This window comes from Aulonocara sp. 'chitande type north' Nkhata Bay, linkage group LG15 (genome assembly GCF_057382095.1).
Source record: "Aulonocara sp. 'chitande type north' Nkhata Bay isolate Kocher_YH1m ecotype deep benthic linkage group LG15, A_spYH_male_GT1.1, whole genome shotgun sequence".
NCBI classification, from domain to species: Eukaryota; Metazoa; Chordata; class Actinopteri; order Cichliformes; family Cichlidae; genus Aulonocara; species Aulonocara sp. 'chitande type north' Nkhata Bay.
The window spans coordinates 3,578,771-3,600,021 of record NC_141358.1 but is presented as its reverse complement, the minus strand read 5'-3'; the positions used below and the strand labels follow the sequence as shown (position 1 = coordinate 3,600,021).

General features: G+C 43.8%; 1 protein-coding gene across 4 annotated transcripts in view; it reads right to left on the bottom strand.

Annotated features, from left to right (window-relative positions):
• Positions 1-21,237, bottom strand: part of ccdc85cb (coiled-coil domain containing 85C, b) — a 52,635-nt gene extending 31,398 nt beyond the window's left edge. For 2 of the 4 annotated variants that reach the window (XM_086265176.1, XM_086265177.1), the window contains exon 1: positions 19,802-21,237. In XM_086265176.1, coding sequence (XP_086121302.1) covers positions 19,802-20,516 — 715 coding nt within the window. In that variant the 5' untranslated portion in view covers positions 20,517-21,237. The remainder of the gene's footprint in view (positions 1-19,801) is intronic. The other 2 variants (XM_086265178.1, XM_086265179.1) reach the window with 1 other exon arrangement.
• Positions 21,238-21,251: the final 14 nt, after the last annotated feature.

The window sequence follows — 21,251 nt, the reverse complement described above, 5'->3', positions numbered from 1 at the left end:
AGAAATGTAAAGAGTCAAAGAGGCCCCACCCGAGAGCCATTAACATCTGCGGCCTTGCAGCAATCACAAGTTCACATTCCATATTTTACAGTGAAAGCCATAATTCACATTATAAAAAACATGTAAATAAGCGAACTTCAGACCACCACGGAGACGTCTGATGGTGACAGAGCAGTTAAGAAGTTGGATCCGCTCCAAGCTGGATCAGTTGTGAAACACACTGATGGCGATATGCAAGTTTATGAAAGCCTGGCTACAAAAGAGATTTGCATAGCGTTGCATTTGGTGGATTACGCTAAAGGCTGGAATGTGAAAAGGGGAGTGTACAAGCCAGCCCTTTAAAAAGCATCAATCATTCAAATCAGCGTCGTGGGAGCACTTTTAATAAGCCAATCATCGCTGAGACCGAGGGTAACGCCACTCACAAAGTGCTGTCAAACCCTGACAAGCTGTGCGGTGGGACACTGGCCTCCAATGACTGGTTAGTGAGCATTAGGGAGCTAATCTTGCTAATGCCTCCAGGCAGCTATCCGGGCAGTTATTTTGAAGGTGCTAGCTCAGGGGTCTGCAACCTTTAAGACCCAAAGAGCCATTTGGAGCCGGTTTCCACGCAAACGAAAACACTGAGAGCCGCAAATACTTTTTGACATCTAAAATAAGATAACACTGTATATATTGTTTTTTACCTTTATGCTTTGTGTGAGCAACTAAGGTGTGTTGCTTATGAAATCCATGAAGTGCTACAGAGAAAATTACATTTTATTTATGTAATTAACACATTTTGAACTCTTAAAGAAATATAACCAAAGGAAAGCTGAACTAAAATGATCCATGTAGCAAACAAAAACTGTTGGGAGCCACCACCCTCATATCGCCTTTGGGCTTTTGGAGCCTTGACCTGACTTAAAAAAAAATAATTGGAAAAAAAAAAAAAAAGCACGATGCTGCTGAAAAATGAGTATTTTACCAGGTTAATGTGTGTGGTCGGGTGCGGTCGCAGCACCGCTGCAGGGGAGGGGACGCACCTGAGCGGCACCCGCAATCACGCCTCGCCGCCTTAACGTCTGTGCTCTCTATGCTGTTGTTGGTGTGTGTCGGGCTGTGAGCTGAAAAATACAGCCGGCTGTATGCGTACAGCAACCGTGTGTGAAAAGTGGTCAACATAGAGATGCTGAAAAGCGTGTTCATGGAAACATCGTCGGGTCTGCCGTGATATGTTTACAACGGGACTTCTGCTCCTGAACCTCTGCGCACAGCGTCTGCAAATCAGGGCTTTCATCTTTACGCAGGACTGTAAGCTGCCATCTGTGAGGCGTGAGCGGTGTTTGTTTTTAACATAGTTCACGGTGGAGAACAGCTGCTGACAGCTGGGTTGGAAGTCTCGATAAATGCACGACGTTTCGGCGGGTACACCGGCTTCCGCGAGTGTGACGCTTATTTTGAGCGATGAAATTTTATTTTTATATTTCAATGTCACAATAATCTTCCCATTTAGAACTACAAGTTTAAAAAAAAACCAACTAACATAAATAAAATACACTTCAGCTAAATACTTCTAATTTATTTCCCAAACCAGGCGGAGCCGCACTATAAGGACTAAAGAGCCGCAGGTTGCCGACCCCTGAGATAGATGAATTGGGAGAGAAAGCCACAACTACAGTTTCAGTGGTCACCAGGACCCAAAACTGCATGTGTGAAATCTCAAGGCAAATTTTATATATAGAAACAAAAAAAACACCTTAAAGCAGCTGCCCAAAAATAAGGTTTCTAAAGCTATTTTATCCCTCTTGGGTTATATTAACTTTACAGCTTTGTTATCAACACAGAGAGCCAAATGTCTCAGGATCATCCATGCAAAGCACAGATATGAGAAGAACTCATCTGCATTTTTACTACGATAACACGTAAATATGCCTGCCTCTGCCGTGTGCGCGCATCAATGCAATCACCTGATTGTCGACTCGTGTTACAAGTTTTCGTTTCTCAATTCTTGAAGTGCCAAGTCCCCTACAGCGTGGCTGATATCGGGAAAGAAGTGAACAGTGTGGAATCCCAATCATCAGCACCCAGCAGGGCCGGCCTAAATTACTAATATTGTAGAAAAAAAACAAAACAAAAAAAAAATACATTAAAATTGAGCGGATTCCTCAGATTCCTTACAAAAAAAAAACTTTACTGTGTTCGGTGCTTGGTAGAAGAGCTTTAGGAATCACTTATGTGACTCAAAAGGTATGCAGGGCAGAATGTAACTTGCACTTTGTACCTCCAATGTAAAACACAGTGATAAAGTGGGAGCTGTGGAGCAGAGATAAAAGGCTTTCCTCTGGTGAAATATTTACTCCTCTGAAAATGAAAGTATGTTAAGTCAGTGCCAAGTCCTTTTTTCAGCACTTAGTAATGTGCATTGTTCAGTGCGCTGCAGGTGTAGTGATGTTTCTAGCTCCTTAGTCTTTTTCTGTGCGTCTTCTTCAGACGTTTTTTTAAGCAGAAGCACTTAAGGTTACTGTGGATAGCCTGTTTTGTCTCTTTTAAAGCCGTGAGATATTTCCTCTCTTTCTTTTATACTTTGCCCCTCGTCCTTCCCATCAGCTCCACCAATAATTTGGTCTCTTCTTTATTTAGGCGCCTTTAATGCTTTTGGTTTTCTCTCCTGTTCATGTTTCCACGTTCATGTGCTCAGATCTTCTCTCCCTCTTGCACATTTTTCTTAAGCTTTAGAATTTCTCAGATTTCCCCTCATCAGCTGATGGTCACTGACGTGAGCTCCCTGAAAACCTCCTCTGTCAGCCTTTCCACTCGCTTGCTGCACCGCGAGCTGCATGTCTGTGCTTTTATTTTACTTTGTGGCTTTCTATGAAAGTGTTATCTCATCCAGCATTTCTCCCAAACAGTGAATGAAACTTCTGCACGGAAAGTGCTTACACTGTATCTTTCATCTTGTTACACGTTGTATAAATGCTCCACCTTACGTAGCTTAACTGAGCTCAAACCGCTACCACATGGCACAGCCTCCCTTTTCGTCTCTTTCCGCTGAATGCCCAGTTATTGTTCAGTGCACATGTGCTGACTACGAGGAGGCCCCCCGCAGGTACGGAGCGCACATTCCTGCTCAAGGGAGGCCTGATTTAAAGTCACCAGCCTCCATCGAGATACATTCCTCTGCAGCAAGATTCAACCTGTTTAGAAGTTCCCCCCCCAAAAACAAAAATAACTAAAGCTGACAGGAGAAATTTGTCAAGATGTACAGCGAGATGTATGGCAGGAATGAGCACAGCAAAAGAGGTGCCTCTCTGTGGAGAAAGCGCTGTAAAGCACACCCCATAACGCTGAATAAAAAGGGTATAGTATCCTAGCAACTGGCAAAAAGGGAACACTGCTTGCTCTGCAGTGTCCTCCGTTGCTCCTGGATCTTCAACCTTGCATCGTTCTTACAGAGGTTCCCCCTCAGCAGCCCCCTCCCTTCTCTCATACTCTATTCTTCCGCTTCCTGTTAGGACACTCTATTGCACCCCAGTGAGGGGCACTTTCATCAAGCACACATGTCATTTAACACTGCTATGTCATCTAAAGGGTTTAAGAGAGTGCATCGGTTTATTCAGCGCCTATCATACGCAGGGCTACATGCCACGTATTCAAAAGAGTGGTGGGCAGAGATATAGCACTGGAGCCTGCTCTTCAAATCCTTTTTAAACAGAAGCCCTCCCCTCCAAACCCTCTGCCACGTTTGAGATCCGTGGCACAGCTACAACATCAAGCGGTTTAATCCACTTCCATGTTTTGCAGACTGAGAGGAGATTTAGCAAAGAGGAGTGGGTATACAGGAGATAACGTAGGGCGAAATGTCTCTGGAAATTCCCCATGGCTGCTTTTGCTACTCCGTCTACAAATATAGTGACGGGTGTCTGCGAAGACAGACACGGGGTCAGAGTGGCTTCCTCAAGAAAAAGGACGGTTTTAGAATACGAGATGTTTGTTTGTGGGCAAAAATTAATAGGCCAAGTGTGACTGGACTTGATGGTGAGGTAGTGAAGTCAGTTCTGGTGAGTCACTTTGCTTGAAAATCACAAACTAAAGCGTTGGCCTTGGTGAAGGACACACTCTGCAAGCGCCCTTTGTGTCCTTCTGTGCTGTGGCATCTGCATATGAGGATGTGTGGGGTCAACCGGTCCACTCAGACAGACGGTGTAGAAAATATCCCAGCTGCAACGTTTCCGTAAATTTCAAGAAGATTATATCATATTTAGTTTTAGTACATCTTTGCTTGTGGATGTTTTTTTTTGGACACTTTGAGATTAGGCACATTTTGATTTTAAGTTAAACCTTTAAGCCATCGTTAAATTTATGTGAGACTTCTAAACAGTTACTGAAATTTATGAGTTATGTGTGACAAACATGTTGTCTTTTACGCCAAATTCTTGACTGGCTTTTAATAAACAGAAAATAATAATAGAAGTACCGCTCAGGAAAATATTTTTCCAAACCAAGCTCGAATAAACAGATCTGACTGATCGGAGAACTGTCTTACTAAATGTGCATTCACAGCTCAAAACGGCGACCTGTACTGAATATATAAATTGTAAAATAACACTATGGGTGAACCCTTTTCTTGTTTAGACACACGAGGACCCACCTTCAGATCTGCAAAGTGCTCGGCCTTAACGCGTTAAAATCAAATAAATTCTGCAAATTTTTCCAGTGAAATTATACGGTCGGCATTTACGCGTCTGGTGTGTAAAAGCCTCAACTCACTTTAACTGAATTTGGATAACATTCAGCTTATCATTCCCTTAGTTAGCCATCGATAACCATTAGCCTATTCTTGCAACCACTGATTTAGCCTGCTAGCTTTGGCTACAGCAGCTAATTGCTTCTTTAAGACATCTACCCGTGTTTCACTAACATTCATTTCTAGTGTTTGCTTTTAGCTTTTTAACATTTATTTGAAGTTGCAGGCATATATTTAGCAAAAAAGTTTTACTCAGTTTTACTCTTTCCCCGGTCATCTTTGACGTTGACCTGGGTATCACTGACCCTTATTTGGAGGTTCCTCTCCATCCTACTCGGACTATTAACGCCGATACTGTGTTCAACTTCTCTACATCTTTTGTTAATTCTTCATTTAATATGTCGGACTGTTTTATCCCACACACACTTGAGAATTTTACCAATACTTTTTTAACTACATGTTCCTCGATTCTTAACACTGTTGCACCTATCAAACACAAACGCCCCAGAACCTACTCGCAATGCTGGTTAAACGACTCTGTCCGTGTTCTACGGCGTTTGTGCAGGCGCGATGAGAGGAGGTGGAGGAATGATAGACTCCAGTCATCATATGACATTTTACGTATTAGCCGCTCGAAATTCCAATCTGCTGCCAGAATGGCTAAAGCAGCCTTCTTCGCTAAGATTATTACTTCTAATGGTGACAATCCTCGCATCCTATTTAAAATTTTTAACTCAGTGGTGAATCCTCGTCCCTCTATGCCACTCTCGTGCTCCCCAGGTCTCTGTGAAAAATTTTCAAACTACTTTCTAGATAAAGTTTTATCTCTTAGATCTACGCTTCCTTTGGTGGCTGACAGTATGTCTAATCCTGACTGTTCTGCTGCCTTACATCAATTTGAATTAATTTCACTTCCCACTCTGAAGCGTATAACTGAGAAACTAAACAATACTAATTGTGTACATGATGTCCTTCCATCTCGTATAGTCAAGGATTGTTTTAATGTAATTGGACCCTGTCTATTGTCTATATTGAACCTCTCCTTGCTTTCTGGTTATGTACCTTCAGTTCTTAAACATGCTTTTATTCAACCCGTTTTAAAGAAAAATAACCTGGATCATAGTGATTTTGCCAACTATAGACCGATTTCCAAGCTTCCTTTCTTGGCTAAAATCCTTGAGAAGGTGGTTCTACTTCAACTGCAGACCTACCTGGACGAGAATAATATAAATGATAAATTCCAATCAGCCTTTAAACAACATCATAGCACTGAATCAGCGCTGCTTCGTGTTTTTAATGATCTTTTACTTATGGCTGATAATGGTCGTCCTTCTGTTTTAGTTCTATTGGATCTTTCATCTGCATTTGATATGGTTGACCATAACATCCTAGTCGCAAGATTAGAGCACTCTGTTGGCATTAAGGGCACTGCCTTGGACTGGTTCAAATCTTACCTCTCCAATCGGCTTTCTTCGGTACACCTGGCCTCATCTTCCTCTTCCCCTGTACCTGTTTGCTGTGGTGTCCCCCAGGGTTCTGTGTTAGGCCCGACCCTTTTCTCACTGTATATGCTTCCTTTAAGCGCTATCTTTGAGAAATACCACATTGCTTTTCACTATTATGCGGATGACATCCAGATTTATTTAGAGTTACATGATGATCTCGCTTTATCTTTAAATAACTTTCGTGAGTGCATGAGTGAGGTCAAGAAATGGCTGTTGGCAAATACTCTTATTCTCAATGAAAAAAAGACTGAAATCATGATTTTTGGCAGTAATGCCCTTCGCGCCAAACTTCAAGATGCCTTTGGCTTTCTTACTAGTTCTTTCTCTGATACTGTCAGGAATCTGGGTGTCTTGTTTGACAGCTCCTTTAAACTTGATAAACAGGTGTCTGCTGTTGTCAGATCTAGTTTTTATCAGCTTCGTCTCATCTCCAGGGCCAGACACTATATCCCGTATAATGACTTAGAAAAGCTCATTCATGCTTTTGTAACGTCAAGACTAGATTACTGTAACTCACTCTATTCTGGTCTCCATGTTACCCTTCTACATAGATTACAGACAGTTCAGAATGCTGCGGCACGTATTCTAACTAAAACCAAGAAGTTTGACCATATTACTCCGGTTCTTGCTGAGCTGCATTGGCTGCCTATCAAATACCGTATTCAATTTAAAATTTTGCTGCTTACGTTTAAAATTATCAATAATACTGCACCAACCTATCTTAAGGAACTTTTAAACCCTTATGTCCCTGCCAGGGCTTTAAGGTCATCCTCGCAGTTATTGTTAGTTCAGCCCAGATCTCGGTTGAAATCTAGAGGCGATCGATCGTTTGCCTTTGCTGCACCTGAGTTATGGAACAGCCTCCCGATTGGCATTCGGGAGTCTGATTCTATTTTTTCTTTTAAAGCACGCCTTAAAACTTATCTTTTTGAACTTGCCTTTTCTACCCGTTAAATGCTGACTGTTAACTGCGACCTATTGCATTAACTTTTTACTATTCCTTCATTCTTGGTGTTCTCTATCATGCGGCACTGGGTCTGCTATAATCTATGTGCTGCAGTCCATTTTATTAGTGGCTTTCTACTGTGAACATTGTCTGCTGTTCTTATTATATTTGATATTAATGCTCTTAACTGTATTATTTTATTGTTTTTTGTAAAGCACTTTGGTATGCCTAAGGCTTTTAATGTGCTCTATAAATAAAGGTTGTTGTTGTTGTTGTACTCATAATTTTAGCTACTCCATTTCAATGGTTTATTCATTATTTTTAGCTAATGTTTACATTTTTCTTTTTTAAATTAGTAAATCATTTAAATAGCTGTACTTTTAGAACACTTTTGCAAACACTTATTTATTTACTTTGTGACAATTACTTTTCCATTTCAACCAGTATAACTAGTTTTTGCTCTCTTGGGGGGGGGGGGACACTTCACCCGTTGCCTACTGGTGGTGGTCAGAGGGCCCGGTGGCGCCAGTGTCCGGCAGCCTCACCTCTGTCAGTGCGCCCCAGGGTGGCTGTGGCTACAATGTAGCTGCCATCACCAGTGTGTGAATGTGTGTGTGTGAATGGGTGGATGACTGGATGTGTAAAGCACTTTGGGGTCCTTAGGGACTAGTAAAGCGCTATACAAATGCAGGCCATTTATCATTTACATGTGTTTAGCTCAGTCATTCGGTGCAATAGCTAAGTTAATCTTTCCACATACCCCCTTCCTATTGCAGCAGGACCTCACACTTAAGCCACTGGTTAGAAATCGCTGTTTCAGTCGTACCGAGAGCCTGATGAGGATGAGTTCTTGTGGTGCCTTGTGAGAAACACTCGAGATGAAGTGCTAGCCAACCTCTTTTGCCCTGCAAGCAGATGTCTGACTCAAAATGTGCCGATGCTGAACTTTCCCAAAAAGAAAGAAAAAAAACAAAAACCAGCAGGCGAGGAGAACAGATCAGAACCAACTAGGCCACAGAGCTGGGGAGGAGAAATAGGCTGGCTATAATTGGCTGTCATAAGTGTCATCTCCTCTCAGTGTGTGAGTTAGAAGAGATTTGAAATATGATGTGTGATGCCTCTCTGAAGATGAATAACTGCCTCAATTTGCCTCATATGACACCTACCAACTTTACACCAAGCTCGAAACCCGTCTCTATACAGAGAGGCTTGAAAAGACGGAAAAGAGAGGGCGATTTCTTTCCCCTCCGTTTCCCACTGCAACACTTTTAAACCAAATTGTCTCACATCCTTTTAAGAACCATGATTGCGGCCAACCATAGCCAGGCAGCCTGTGCTTAATCAGACATTATCTGCGCATCTGCAGAACCCACAGCTAGCTCTGATGGAGTCAAAGAGGATCGGAGGGAGACCCAGGAACATGTCCAGATTTTCAGATAATCACACAGACTTTCCCTGGCGGCTAGTCCATAACCGTTAATACCAGCACAAACGGCAAACGCATGCCAGATAAAAAGCATCTGCATCACTCTCCCTCTGTTGCCAGTCATCGATTTAGTCAGGTAAACGCCTTTTCTTCCCGTGAGCTTGCATTTTCGCCCGATTATCAGCTTTCATGTAAGCTCTTTACGATTGTCACGGTGGAATCAAATGCCCTACATTTGGCTCGGTTTGAATAAATAATGACTTTGATCAGGCTGTATAATCTGAGGCCGAGCTCAGTTAAGTGGGGTGGTCTTAATACCTTTTTTGATGGACTGTCGACAGCTGTCAGATCGTCGCTGAGCATTTGTGGTGAGAAGTGGGATGTGGTAAAAGACAGATGAATACATATTTAATGTGTTGGGAAGACGTTTGATGCGTATTGCAGCTTCAAAGCCAACCTCTGACCTTCTACGTTCTGACTTACCTTCTTTTCATCTGTTGAACTTTCTCTTTACGATCTTTTTCCCTTTATATATCCAAGTTCAAAACAGACATGCATTTCCCAGCACACCTAGACTTTATGTATAAGCCTGGTGGTTCAGTTCTTTGCGCCATTGTCCAACTTGACCACTTCACTATTAAAGCTCTACTTTAAAGCATAACCAAATGGTTTCAATTGGACTTTCTTTCCAGCGCCCAACATGAAATAGCCGAGAGAAATGTGTTTCTCAAGTGTCGTGCCAAACCACAACAGAGATGTTTAAGTTACGCAGCCCAGCCTGCAAGAGGAAATTAGCCTCCAGAGCAAACCAAAGCAATGTTACCTGAAACCATCTAAAAAAAAATAAAAAATTCCTCAGGATGGAGCAATAGTGCTGTAGACTGTACGATTGATTCCAGATGTTTTAGCCGAGAGTCAGACCTCCACATTATCTCATCCATCTCGATGGCCAATGGCCAGTTTCACTATTTTACAAGTGCTCCAGTGAACATCCAACTAGGAATGTGACGCTATTCTCATCCAAGCAACAAAGCAAGCGTTTCAATAATTCTTTAATTTTCTTTTTCCTTCTTCACAAAGCCAACCAACACAAAGCGCAAACACACTGACCTACACCACCAAACCATCGCACACACCAACCTGTAAATGCTCTTTTGCACAATATTATTACTAGATATATTATATATATATATTTTTTTTTGCACTAACTTGTCTTGTAGCACCTTGGTTCCTGGAGGAACGTTGTTTCGCCTCACTGTGTATTTTTAAACTGTATATGGTTGAAGTGACAATAAAGTTGAACTTGGACTTGGACTTGGACTTGAAGAAAGTTCATTCTCCTGGCTCCAAAACGAAAAAGCCCCATTTAAAGAGCCCAAGCACTCACAAAAACACAATCTATAATTGTTAAGACTGGAGGCTGGAGTAAGGTGACAGCGCTGTGTAAACTGAAGCAAGGCGAAGACATCTGCTGACTCCAATGTCACAGCGACCAAAACAGAAGAGCTGACAGGCAGAAAATCCAGATAAACGCCTCGTTCCTCCCGGGCCCTCGAAAGGAGCTGATGAAGAAGTGTTCTATCTACGAGCTGCTGACTTTTGGCAACCTGTTCTACTCTCGAAGGTCACTGGCGGTGTTGCGTAGACAAAATCAAATTGCTGATGGTGACTTTACAGCGCGGCCCAGACGAGTTTTTGCCACCGCGCCAATTGCACCAATTGAGGTCTGTCCAGCTGCTCTCATTTGCATCCTAATCAGCTTGTTATCGGATCTAGTGCCATCTGACGTGAAGCGTGAATCGATAAGGGTCTCGCCAGGAGCACAGCGTCTTTCGCTTACCTCGACTTTAATCGAGAGGAGGTCGCCAACCAGGGATGATGAGGGTGTGAGTTAAACTGCACTGCATTCGAGACAAGTTGGCCACATTATTTTAGAAGAGAAGCAGGAAAAAAAGATTTTGGACATGATCTCGGAAGGGTTTATGTCAGGAAATTTAAAGTGCATTCTACATTTAATTGTTACAGTGTGACCTGTTTTACCTGTATAATGCTGTCGCAAAATATTGTTCAACTTCACACGACAGTGCCCACATAAAACGTGGTCTGGTGATGAGTAAGCGCACAAACCACGCCCTGCTTGTCTATTGTGAGCGAGTAACTCACACACAGACAGAGCTGACCTCACTGGGCTGGCATCATTGTGCACGGGTCAACCACCATGGAGGCCAACCATGCCCAAACCAAGCCCCATCCCCCCAACCCCTTACCTCTCTCCGCTTCAGTGACTCTGAGGCTAGGCGTGGGAGCCATCGACTCGCCCCACTGATCACTGCTTGTTGCCTTGGCAACTGAGCAACCAAGCCCCTCCAGCAGCCCGCTGTCCAATGATCAGAAGAAAAGGACAGCCTCTTAGATAGGCACGGTCGCAAAACGGCGGCACAGCGTGAGGACGACAGAGCCAAGTGCTTTTATTAATTGTATTAAATCACAACATCAGCGGCACTTTTATAGATTCCAGGGTGTCACTGATGACCACACGAACATTAAAGCAATCACGACGTGTTGTAAAACTTTTTGTTCTATTAAAAGGCCTCGCATTGGATCTCTGAGCCAGCCCGTGTGTATGCGCGAGCCTCACGCTGGCTCTGTAACCTCATTCTGTCGGCCGGGTGCTGCGCTGACGGGAATGAAAGGACAGTGAATAAGACAGCAGGTTCACAGAAATCGGCAGAGAGACGGATGAGGATAGAGGCAACGACTGGAATAGTCTGTCACGTAAGAATAGACGGGGAGGCAAAAGTTCAAAAAGCGGCCTAGAGACACGCGCTTTCCTCGATTTTTTCCATCCTGCTGCTCCTCTCTCTGCGCAGTCTCATTCCTGCTGTGTCACAAAGAGGAACGGGACCCACTTCCTCTTTTGTTTGTTCAGGAATGTGGGACGTCCTGACAGGCAGGCTTTTCATTGACAGTGAACAGCTGAGAGTTTCCCCACTGAGGCTCTCTCTCTCTTAACCTGTCCTGCGTACATCAGTGAGTTTGTGTTTCTTCTCCATTATCTGTGTTATCAGCCCAGCAGGCTTCACACAGATAGTTTGCTGGAGGAATAGAAGCCACAGATGCTGGCTATACTCCAGGGACACGACATGTGACACAACCCAAGTCACCACTGGGTCTAATTATGTTTTGTGGGGTATTTTGCAAACTATGAAACGGCGAGCCACGGCAATTTTACGTAGATTTATAGTTTTGTTTTAATTTGATGTGGTGAACCTTTATTCACTTTGGCAGTTATGATGATCTCAAAACTGCCGTTTCAGTTTAGCAGCAGAGAGCAGCTGCTCTCTAAGTTTTGACTAGGCAACATGGAGGTGTTTATCTTTACCAGAAAAAGCGCCACTAAGCAGGGGAGAGGTTACAAGAAACCACCTCAGCGTCTTGGAACACAGAAACATGAATCTCAGCATGGACAAACAGGATATCGGTGACAGAAACATCCTATTCCTGCTTAGACGCCCTTTTTCTGCCATACAGACTTCCACACAATGACTTGAAACGACAGCAGAGAGGAAAAACACCATTGTGTTGCTGGTCCTACGGTTTCCTTTGAAACAAGAAAGGAGCTCACACAGAGAAACAGAGTCGCTGGCTGAGATATAGTGAAGAAAAACATGGGAACCATTCAAAAACCCAACTTTCCTTAGAAGTAACAAACTCTTCTGTATGAAGACTTTGAACTAATGCAGACAAAATAGGCAGAGACTGATTTTCCCCATAAAAACTGACTATAAAGGGTGTTTTAGTTCAGGACTACTGTGAGGAGATGAAAATAATCCTTGATCCTTTGCTTTTAAAGTAACTGATCAATCATAACGCAGAGAAAACTGCTTCTGTCACACATGAATGTGGACATGACTAATTTTCTTTAGTATGATGAAGTATACAAACACACGCTGGTGGCCAACAAAGACGGCTGGCTCTACACTTTTATTGTGAGCTTTTAGGTCATGTCACTCCCTAAGGGTAACGAAAAAGGAAATGAAAACAGAGTGAAAGAGGAAGATCGCTACATGAGAGAGGGGAATAGTTCACACCGACTGTGGCACCTCATACATTAAAGCACACATACATGTAGCAACAGCAGGTGCTAAAGACCCCAGTTTAAACATGCATTTTTATGACTTCTCAGTCAGTTAATTAGGAGTAATTTGAACCTAATTTCAGCCTGAGTGGGTTGGTTTGGTGGATGACTCAGCCGAGTGACTAAACATATTGTACTAAGGCACAGCTTCTCAGGAACAAAACGTTTTACTCAGGAAAGTAGTTGCAGGAGATCGGGGCACGCTTCAATATATAGAGTACTGGGGAAAACGTTTGAGCCACTCCTTAGTATTTTCCATTTTGTTATGTTTTGAATAGAGTGCAAACATACATAGATATACATGCACATACAGTATATAAAAGTAAGAACCATCTTAGACCAGATTTCTCGTCATTTCTTTTAGTCTTCAGGAATAGTTCTCCAGGTTTCTTGAGGCTGAAAAATGAAGCTGTTCCACATAGACTGATTCATCTGCATTCATAACTCCAACACCACTGGCTGAAAGGCACCCTGAACCATGAGATAGCCTCCGTGTTTTGAAGATGGTTGTAGATAGGGCTGGGTTTTTATAATCGATTCATCGATTAAAATCGATTCTGGCTTGGATAACGTAAAATCGATTCATTAAAATCCTGAATCGATTTTTAAATATAAATTTATTTTGCCCGAAATGCCAGAATCTCTGGTGAAACCTCACAAAATTTCAACAACCACCAAACAGCTAAAACAGTAAATGAGAGCAGGAACACGGCTTCTGCACAAAGACGTAAACACACAGCGCGACCCGCGGATCAGAATCAGTGATATGTGACTTTCTCACGGTCGGGGCTGGAAGCCGACAGCTCGCTGACTCTGATCTGTCGGCGCTTTGTGTTCACGTCCTTTATGAGCCGATTCTAAAGCTGTTAGTTTGATGTCTCTCCAAAACAATATTGACCGAACCAGCAGCAAAAGAAGATCCAAACTACGCTTCACATGAACATCATCATGATTCACTCTTTTACTGTTTTGCTTCCACCGCGATGCACAGCTCCCTCTCTCCCTCCCTCTCTCTCTCCCTCTCTCTCTCCCTCTCTCTCTCCCTCTCCCTCCCTCTCTCTCCCTCTCTCTCTCCCTCTCCCTCCCTCTCTCTCCCTCTCTCTCTCCCTCTCTCTCCCTCCCTCCCTCTCCCTCTCTCTCTCTCTCCCTCTCCCTCCCTCTCTCTCCCTCCCTCTCTCTCTCCCTCTCTCTCTCCCTCGCTCCCTCCCTCCCTCCCTCTCCCTCTCTCCCTCTCCCTCTCTCCCTCCCTCCCTCTCCCTCCCTCCCTCTCCCTCTCCCTCTCTCCCTCCCTCTCTCTCTCTGTTTTCTGCATTATTCGCTTGCTTGTTACGCACCAGTCTACTGTTGTTTACAGGCTGTCGGCCGCTGTTTTTTTCCTTTTACATTCTTCCAAAAAGAAAACCTCATTTCTGCTGCTCAAAACTGAACAAATGTAAACTTTTTAAAATTATTCAAAATGCAAAACGCTGTGTCTCTAATAAAACCGCTGTAACTTCAGATTACAATCATGTGTTGATTAATGGTTTTCTTTCGTTTTTGATCTACTGCAGAATATTTTTATAAAATCCCAGAACAGGAAAATCTCCTTCATGTTTTTCTGTTTTATCTTCAGTTACTTTGACACAAAGGCCTCTGCTGTGACGCTCACACCTTTGATAAAGTCTTGCGTGTGTCAGCTTCCTTTTTATTGATACAGAAATATGTAAATGTACTGATCTGAATTATAATATTTCTGACTGTCAAAATTTCCCAGATTCAAATCGAATCGTGGATCGAATCGATTCGGGACCTTGTGAATCGGAATTGAATCGATTCTAGAAATCAGTGACGATACCCAGCCCTAGTTGTAGACAGTCACTGTTATCCCACTCTCCTGACTTCCTCTGTATACACTCAGTTTAGATTCATCACTCCACAAGTCCTGTCACCACTGATTTTCAGTCCAGTTCTCGTCTAATTTGGTGTAATTACCCAACACATCAGCATTTTTCTCCCCCTGCTTTCCTTAAGAATGGCGTCTTGACAGCCACCCTTCCAATGAATCCATTTCTGATGATGCTTCAACAGTAGAGGGCCATTTTCTATTTCCTAAGAACATGATGTTCATATACGGGTCGTCTGCTATAGATAGTTTTAAATCCTGACATTTATTTGTTTATCTCTAAGGACTGAGTTACAAATGAAGCGAAAAGTAGCCAATGTCAAAGAAAAAGAAAAAAAAGAGCAAAAGCCAGGAGAACTATTGCTCAAGATCACTTTAAACAAATAAACAAACATATACAAAGAAATCTGGTTTCCTGGAACCAAAACGTAAAGAAAAGACGGGCGGCACAAGTGTTTTGCATGACGCTCTAAACCAAAATTCAAAAGTAGTATCTTGACACATCTTAATCTCTGGTGAATCACCAACCTATCTGACTGGTTTCTGCGAGCAGCACACACAGCTGAGTGGGCTGACACACTGGGCGGTAACAAACTCTAAATAAATAAATGAAAGAAAACTCATCGCAGAGCTGACGAACTACGTCAGCTAGTGAGCCAGTCGCTAACATGTCAGCCACTCACTACTGTGGCTTCTCTGCAATGTGCACTTTATCCCCCCTTTGTTCTCAAGCTTGCACACTATTCCACTCAAGCATTTTTACTGAATAAGGAAAATAATCTATCCAAGCTTGCTAATTGCTCGCCAGCCAGCTCATTAACTAAGCTACTAGCAAGACAAAGTCCCCATTGTTTATTCAGAAGCCATACTTGCAGCTTTCTGCCTTCCTGTAACGCTCTGCAAACTTTTATGTTTATAGTGAAACAGCAAACTAACATCCTGAATTTTGGACTGTAGGGCTCAAAGGTCAGCTCTGGATGGCTTGGTGCTCACCCAATCTGAATTTTCTTCTTTTTTTCATAGCAAATGAGCCCACCCACTGCAGCAGTGTGACTAGAATAATACGAACTGGTAAAAACAAGCCTGTGGGAAAAGGGAGGGGAAAAGTTTTAATAATAAAGTATACCAGCATTTTGGTATACTTCTGCAGGTGTCACCAATGATTGGGCTTTATTCCAAATTTCACTGGCCCCAAGCACGCACACATTTACAAAGAAAACACTCGCACTAGGCTGTGTGAAAGTAATGGATTAACCAGCTGCACCTGCATAGCCCAATTAAAAGTATTTACTGAATCAGAGTCTTATTTACTACACGTTTTATTCATCTGTGTTGGTACACAAGTGTCAGCCAATGAAAGGGAAGATTTTTTGTAGAATGGGAATAATTTATGAGAAGTGAAATCCACAGCACAGCGGGGGCTGCGATACTGCGGATAGATCTTAAAATGTTACAAGCGGCCAAAAATATGCCGATGACAGCGTAAATTTCTCTCTTTCTTCAACTGAGTCTGAGAAACCTGATCCTCCGGGTTAGCTGGGCCGTAGCCACAGTAACAACTTTCACTAAAACCCATCTCCATCTCTAATAACACGTCCTATCATAGTGATCATTCGTGTGCACCTGCATGGTGGTTTGACATCTGCTTTACACCCAGTCCCAAGCCTGGAAAAATGGGAAGAGCGTCCAGTTTAAACTCTGTGCTAAATCAAGTATGTGGCTCTCGCCTTAAACATGGCAAAGCTCGGACAGTTTGAGTTATCAAATCAAAACTGGCTCATTAGTAGTGTGGACACTGGTAGAAAATAATTAAAGCTACAAGCAAACACATGCAAGTAGCATGTTTACACCTTATTATCTGGGGCGGTTTTAAAACAGAAAACATTTCCTGTCCAGGTGAGAGTTTCAGCAGATTATTAGATTGGAAGTCTTGATAAGTGCTGCAAAGAATGCAGCAAATGCAAGTCAAGTTAATTCATCATCAAGGCGTTTGTTTCCCAGAAAAGGAAGGACACGTAAACTGATGGTTCCTATCAGCGTGTCATGTCTAAAGTTTATAGACTGAAACGTGCTCAGCAGCACTTGCAAAAGTCAGGAAACTGTGGACATCAGGCGTAAACGTCGTTGTGTGCGACAGACTGCTCTTTACAATCCCTGGCAGCTAAAAGGTCAGTGGAATGTGTAAGAATGTCTAAAGGTCAAAGAAGCACTACTGCAGAGAGGATCCTAATCAGTTCATCTGGACAGCCTTTCCCCCTGACTCGTTTGGAGACCGAGTGTGGCTGTGTGAGTCTCAGGCAATCTGTGCGGCACTGTAGGGGAGCCTAAAGCGAGCCCTCTGTGACAGCATCATGTTTCAGGCGGTCTTTGACTGGAACTAAGTTCCAGACCACCAGAAGCGAATGCAAACGTTAAAAGTCTGGAAATATAAGTCACTGTTTTAGATTAGAAAACTGAGCTGTACTCAAAGCAACCCCCAATGCTTTTTCTTCTAGGACTTCTAAACAGGAGCCTCACAGTTAACGGCGCACACCCCGTCTCACACACACATTGTCCTTATATCCACAAAAGAAGAAGAGTTGGTAGGGGGAGTAGGGTGGGGTGAATCGGGGTGGGGGTGAGCCATGTGAGTGCACAAGAAATTCAATTAAGCAGACAGCGGGATAGCTCCACAACCCAACCTCCTTTGAGCACAATGTGCCCTCCAACAGTCCCGGCTCCACTCCCAAGCTTCCCAGCCAACCCCTTACCGCCATTCAGCCACTCCCCCAACACCACCAAGACCCACTGAGGACCCTTTGCTGGGCTCCCTTTCATGCACCCCCTACCTCCCCCCACCCTCTTCCCAGTTGTCTCTTTTGCCTCAAAGGAGATGAAAATCTTTAAGATGTGCAACAGCCAAGATGGAAAAACGAATTTAAATAGTTGACATTAAAAAGTTTAAGGCAACTTGGCTAAAAAAAGAAAGTTGTTCGTTTTAGACACACAAAAAAAATCTTTTTGTTTTCTGTGTGTGTGTGTGTGTGTGTGTGTGTGTGTGTGTGTGTGTGTGTGTGTGTGTGTGTGTGTGTGTGTGTGTGTGTGTGTGTGTGTGTGTCTGGCAAGCTGACAGATGCTGTTCATTTAGCACTTGTGCAGCAATCCTCGAGCTTGTCTCCTAAATGCCCAGGGGAGCCACTGGCATTTGGACAGCACTAAATAAAAAGCCACTCTGCAGACCTCACACCACGTCCAGATCTGACCTCGCAAAGATGGCCACTCCGCTCGGATTTCAACCAGCCAACTGACTAAATCTGTGCCGGTGAAGAAGCCCGTTCTACTCACCCTCCCCTCAGCCTCGCTCTGGCATGTAACAGGTAGCCAGGCTGCTATTCGAGCAAGGTTTTAAGAATTATTTACTCGGGGTGGAAGCGATGAAACACCTGCTCGACCGGCACGCTTCTGGGTAAAGCAATCTAACGTGTGTAAATAACAGCTTCCTATGAGAGTAGCCTTGCTTTTTCCTGACATGTTAGGAAATGTCAATAGCTGTTCTGTTACTTACCAGACCCGCGCTGTTTACAGCACAAGAATAATTTGCGATTCTCAGGGTTGTTTGGGACGACGCAGCGTCAGTCTCATTACAAATCCATAGGTTTTAACAATGAGATAATAAACCTCTCAAATGAGGCGGCCCTTTCCCATGCCAGCGTATTGTTAGAAATGTGTACATCATTGTCAGTGATGAACACACAGAGCCCGAGACTCAGGGGCGCACAATGTCACACACACACTCGCACATAAAGGCTGAGAGAGGCGCTAAGCTGCCGCAGACACAATGTGGATGTTACATAATAACAGCAGAGCACAGACCAAAATGTTGCGTGTTGTGCGAGTATACGTGCGTGTGTGTTTGCGGATTAAGAGCCCCTCGTGCATGCAACCATTCTTTTATATTATGTTACCTTCACGGTTTTCTCAGCGCACAATTCCAGGAATGTCCAATGGATAACATGTGACCGGTGTGATCTGATTTGAAGCTGCTTGCTTTGAGCCTAAATTCTGCTGCGGTTGCCCTGTCCTTGTAAATCGGGGTAAAATAAGGTCCAACCCCCCCCAAACACACACACGTGAAACAGACTTTATTCCTCTCACAAAACAGATCACAGTGGGTTATGAGCCCGTGTGCTTGCTAAACGAGGCTTAGTGTCCTCCTGTTCCATCATGGCTTTTTCATCCCCACTTGCAGCTTTCAGTCATGTATTTAGGTCTTAAAAACAGGGACATTGACTTCTGGTCCCAAGCCACGCATTTCAAACGGGGGCCCTAAGCAGATATGAGTCCTCTCCCACAGCCAGAGACAACAAAGATAATCAGTGAACAACCCCAAGGAGAAAAAAAAAAATCAATCTGCTTGATCCCCTTTTGAAAGCTATTAAGATAAGTCTCCTTCATTGAGAAGCACAAGTGCAGTGACCTAAATCAGTGCAGACATAAATGACAGGTTGGCGTGGGGGCTGAAAAGGCCACTTAAGAGATGCTGTGTGTTTCATAATCACCCCAATCAAGACTTTACAGTGAGGTTAAGCCAAGACCCCATGGGTGTTAATCCATCCCAACAGTTCTGATCAGCATATGCGGCCACAGCAAGCACATACGCGCAGTAACTACACAGTGTGTCTCTATTAGCAGCAGAGCCCAGGAATACAGGTGTAAGGGCCAATTCCCCATTGTTTAAAGCAGGGGTGTCAAACTCAAATACACAGTGGGCCAAAATTCAAAACTGGAACAAGGTCGCGGGCTAACATTAATATTTATTGAAAAATAAATCTCCTCCAGATTTAAGAATGAATCTCTTCTTATGGACTCAAACAAGTTTTGCTGAAAAACTGAATATGGAACAAGCAAAGCTTAATACTAAACAATATATATTAGCTGTATAATACCAGTAGGCCAGCTCTAATAATAACTTGGTATGGCTTCGAGGGGCAAATGTAATTAGGCTGTGGGCCAAATTTGGCCAGCGGGCCAGAGTTTGACACCTATGGTTTTAAGAAAGAATTGGACCAAAGTTTTTATTTAGGAACTTTTAGATTCCGATTAGTTGACGACTGCTCTACTTCCCTACAGAAACCCCATAATGTGGGGCGTGCATGATGACTGTGGCATCCAGGTGTGTTTACAAGTGCATGTACTCACCATTCAGTCCATTGGGGATGCTTCTGTGATGATGTGGTGCTGATAGGTCATCCATGGATCTTCTTATCGTGGTCCCCATCTTACCGTTCTCTGAGGGCTTGTGCATGTGGTTGTGATTGTGGTGATCGGGGCTACCGGCACTTCCTGTGCTGGACGTGCTACTCCCATCTCCAACATCCCTGACCGTGCTGGTGCCCCCGTTCAGGTTGGTCAAGCTGGACTGACTATCTATGGAGCTCCGGGACCCTGCCCCATTCCTCTCTTCATCCAGCATGAGGATGATCTCCTTCAGTTCAGAGTTCTCCCTCAGCACAGTCTCCTGGTTGGCTTCCAGCTCCTTGAGCTTCATCATGTAGGTGCCCACCTCCTTCCACATGGCGCTGGCTGTGTAGCGGCCGAAACGCTGCCACTCCCGGGACAGCTTCTTGCCCTTCTGTCGGTCGTCGTCCAGGAAGCAGCAGAGTTCCCGGAGCTCGTGGTTGTCATCTTGGAGCTTCTGGTTGATTTCCTTCAGGTTCCGGATTTCATGAAGGTGCACCTGCAGCCGCCGGTTAATGTCCTTCATCATGTTGCCATGCTCGATCATCAAGTTCATTTTCTCGCCGTCAACCCTCCTTAATTTCCTAACCAGCTCCTCTTTGCTGCACCGCAGCAGCTCGTCGTCCGTCAGCTGGCTCAGGTCATCCTTCGGCCCCTCGGACGGATTTTTAGCCATGACTGTGGCGGCTGCGAGTCTCAGTTCGTTTATGCAGCTGCTTAAAATTAACTCTCAGAAACTCACTAACCTAACCTCAATTGCGGAATCGTGTTAAAAAATGAATACATTGTCCAAAAAGGGGGGGGAAAAAATCTGAAAAGTATCGATAATGCCCTGATCTTCAACAGGCCGATAATAAAAGCGAAAGAATAAACAACACAAATATGACTGTGATGCTTCCACAACCCGAGCTTTTAAAGAAATGACACCACTGATCTGGTAAAATAAATAAAAAATACTCACAGGAACAACAGTTGGTGGTCACAGTCGGTCAGAAACAAACAAGCGATATAAAATCGATTATCAGGGATTTCCGATCACCGAGTCCTGTCGGCAAAAACACAGCGACCCGTAACAGTGTGCACAGTCTCTGCTGGACATCACAACATTCACATGATGGAAAACGTGAAATCCGCCAGCTTCTTCCTTTATGTTTAGGTGAATTCAACCTAATTTCGCGCAAAACAGCGAATGTTCGAGTAAAACGCGCAACCTATAAGAAAAGTCCTCTTGGACGTGTTTCACCGTCTCCTCGGATAAAAGCGTCTTCAGTGAGGCGGTGTGATAGTGGACGGACGACTCAATCCTTTCCACCCAGCAGCCTCGGAATTATCAGTGGACCCCCCGCCTCTCTCCTCCCTCTTGTCCAAACACTCGGGTTTGAAATCATTCAAGAGGATTCAGCTCGAGACG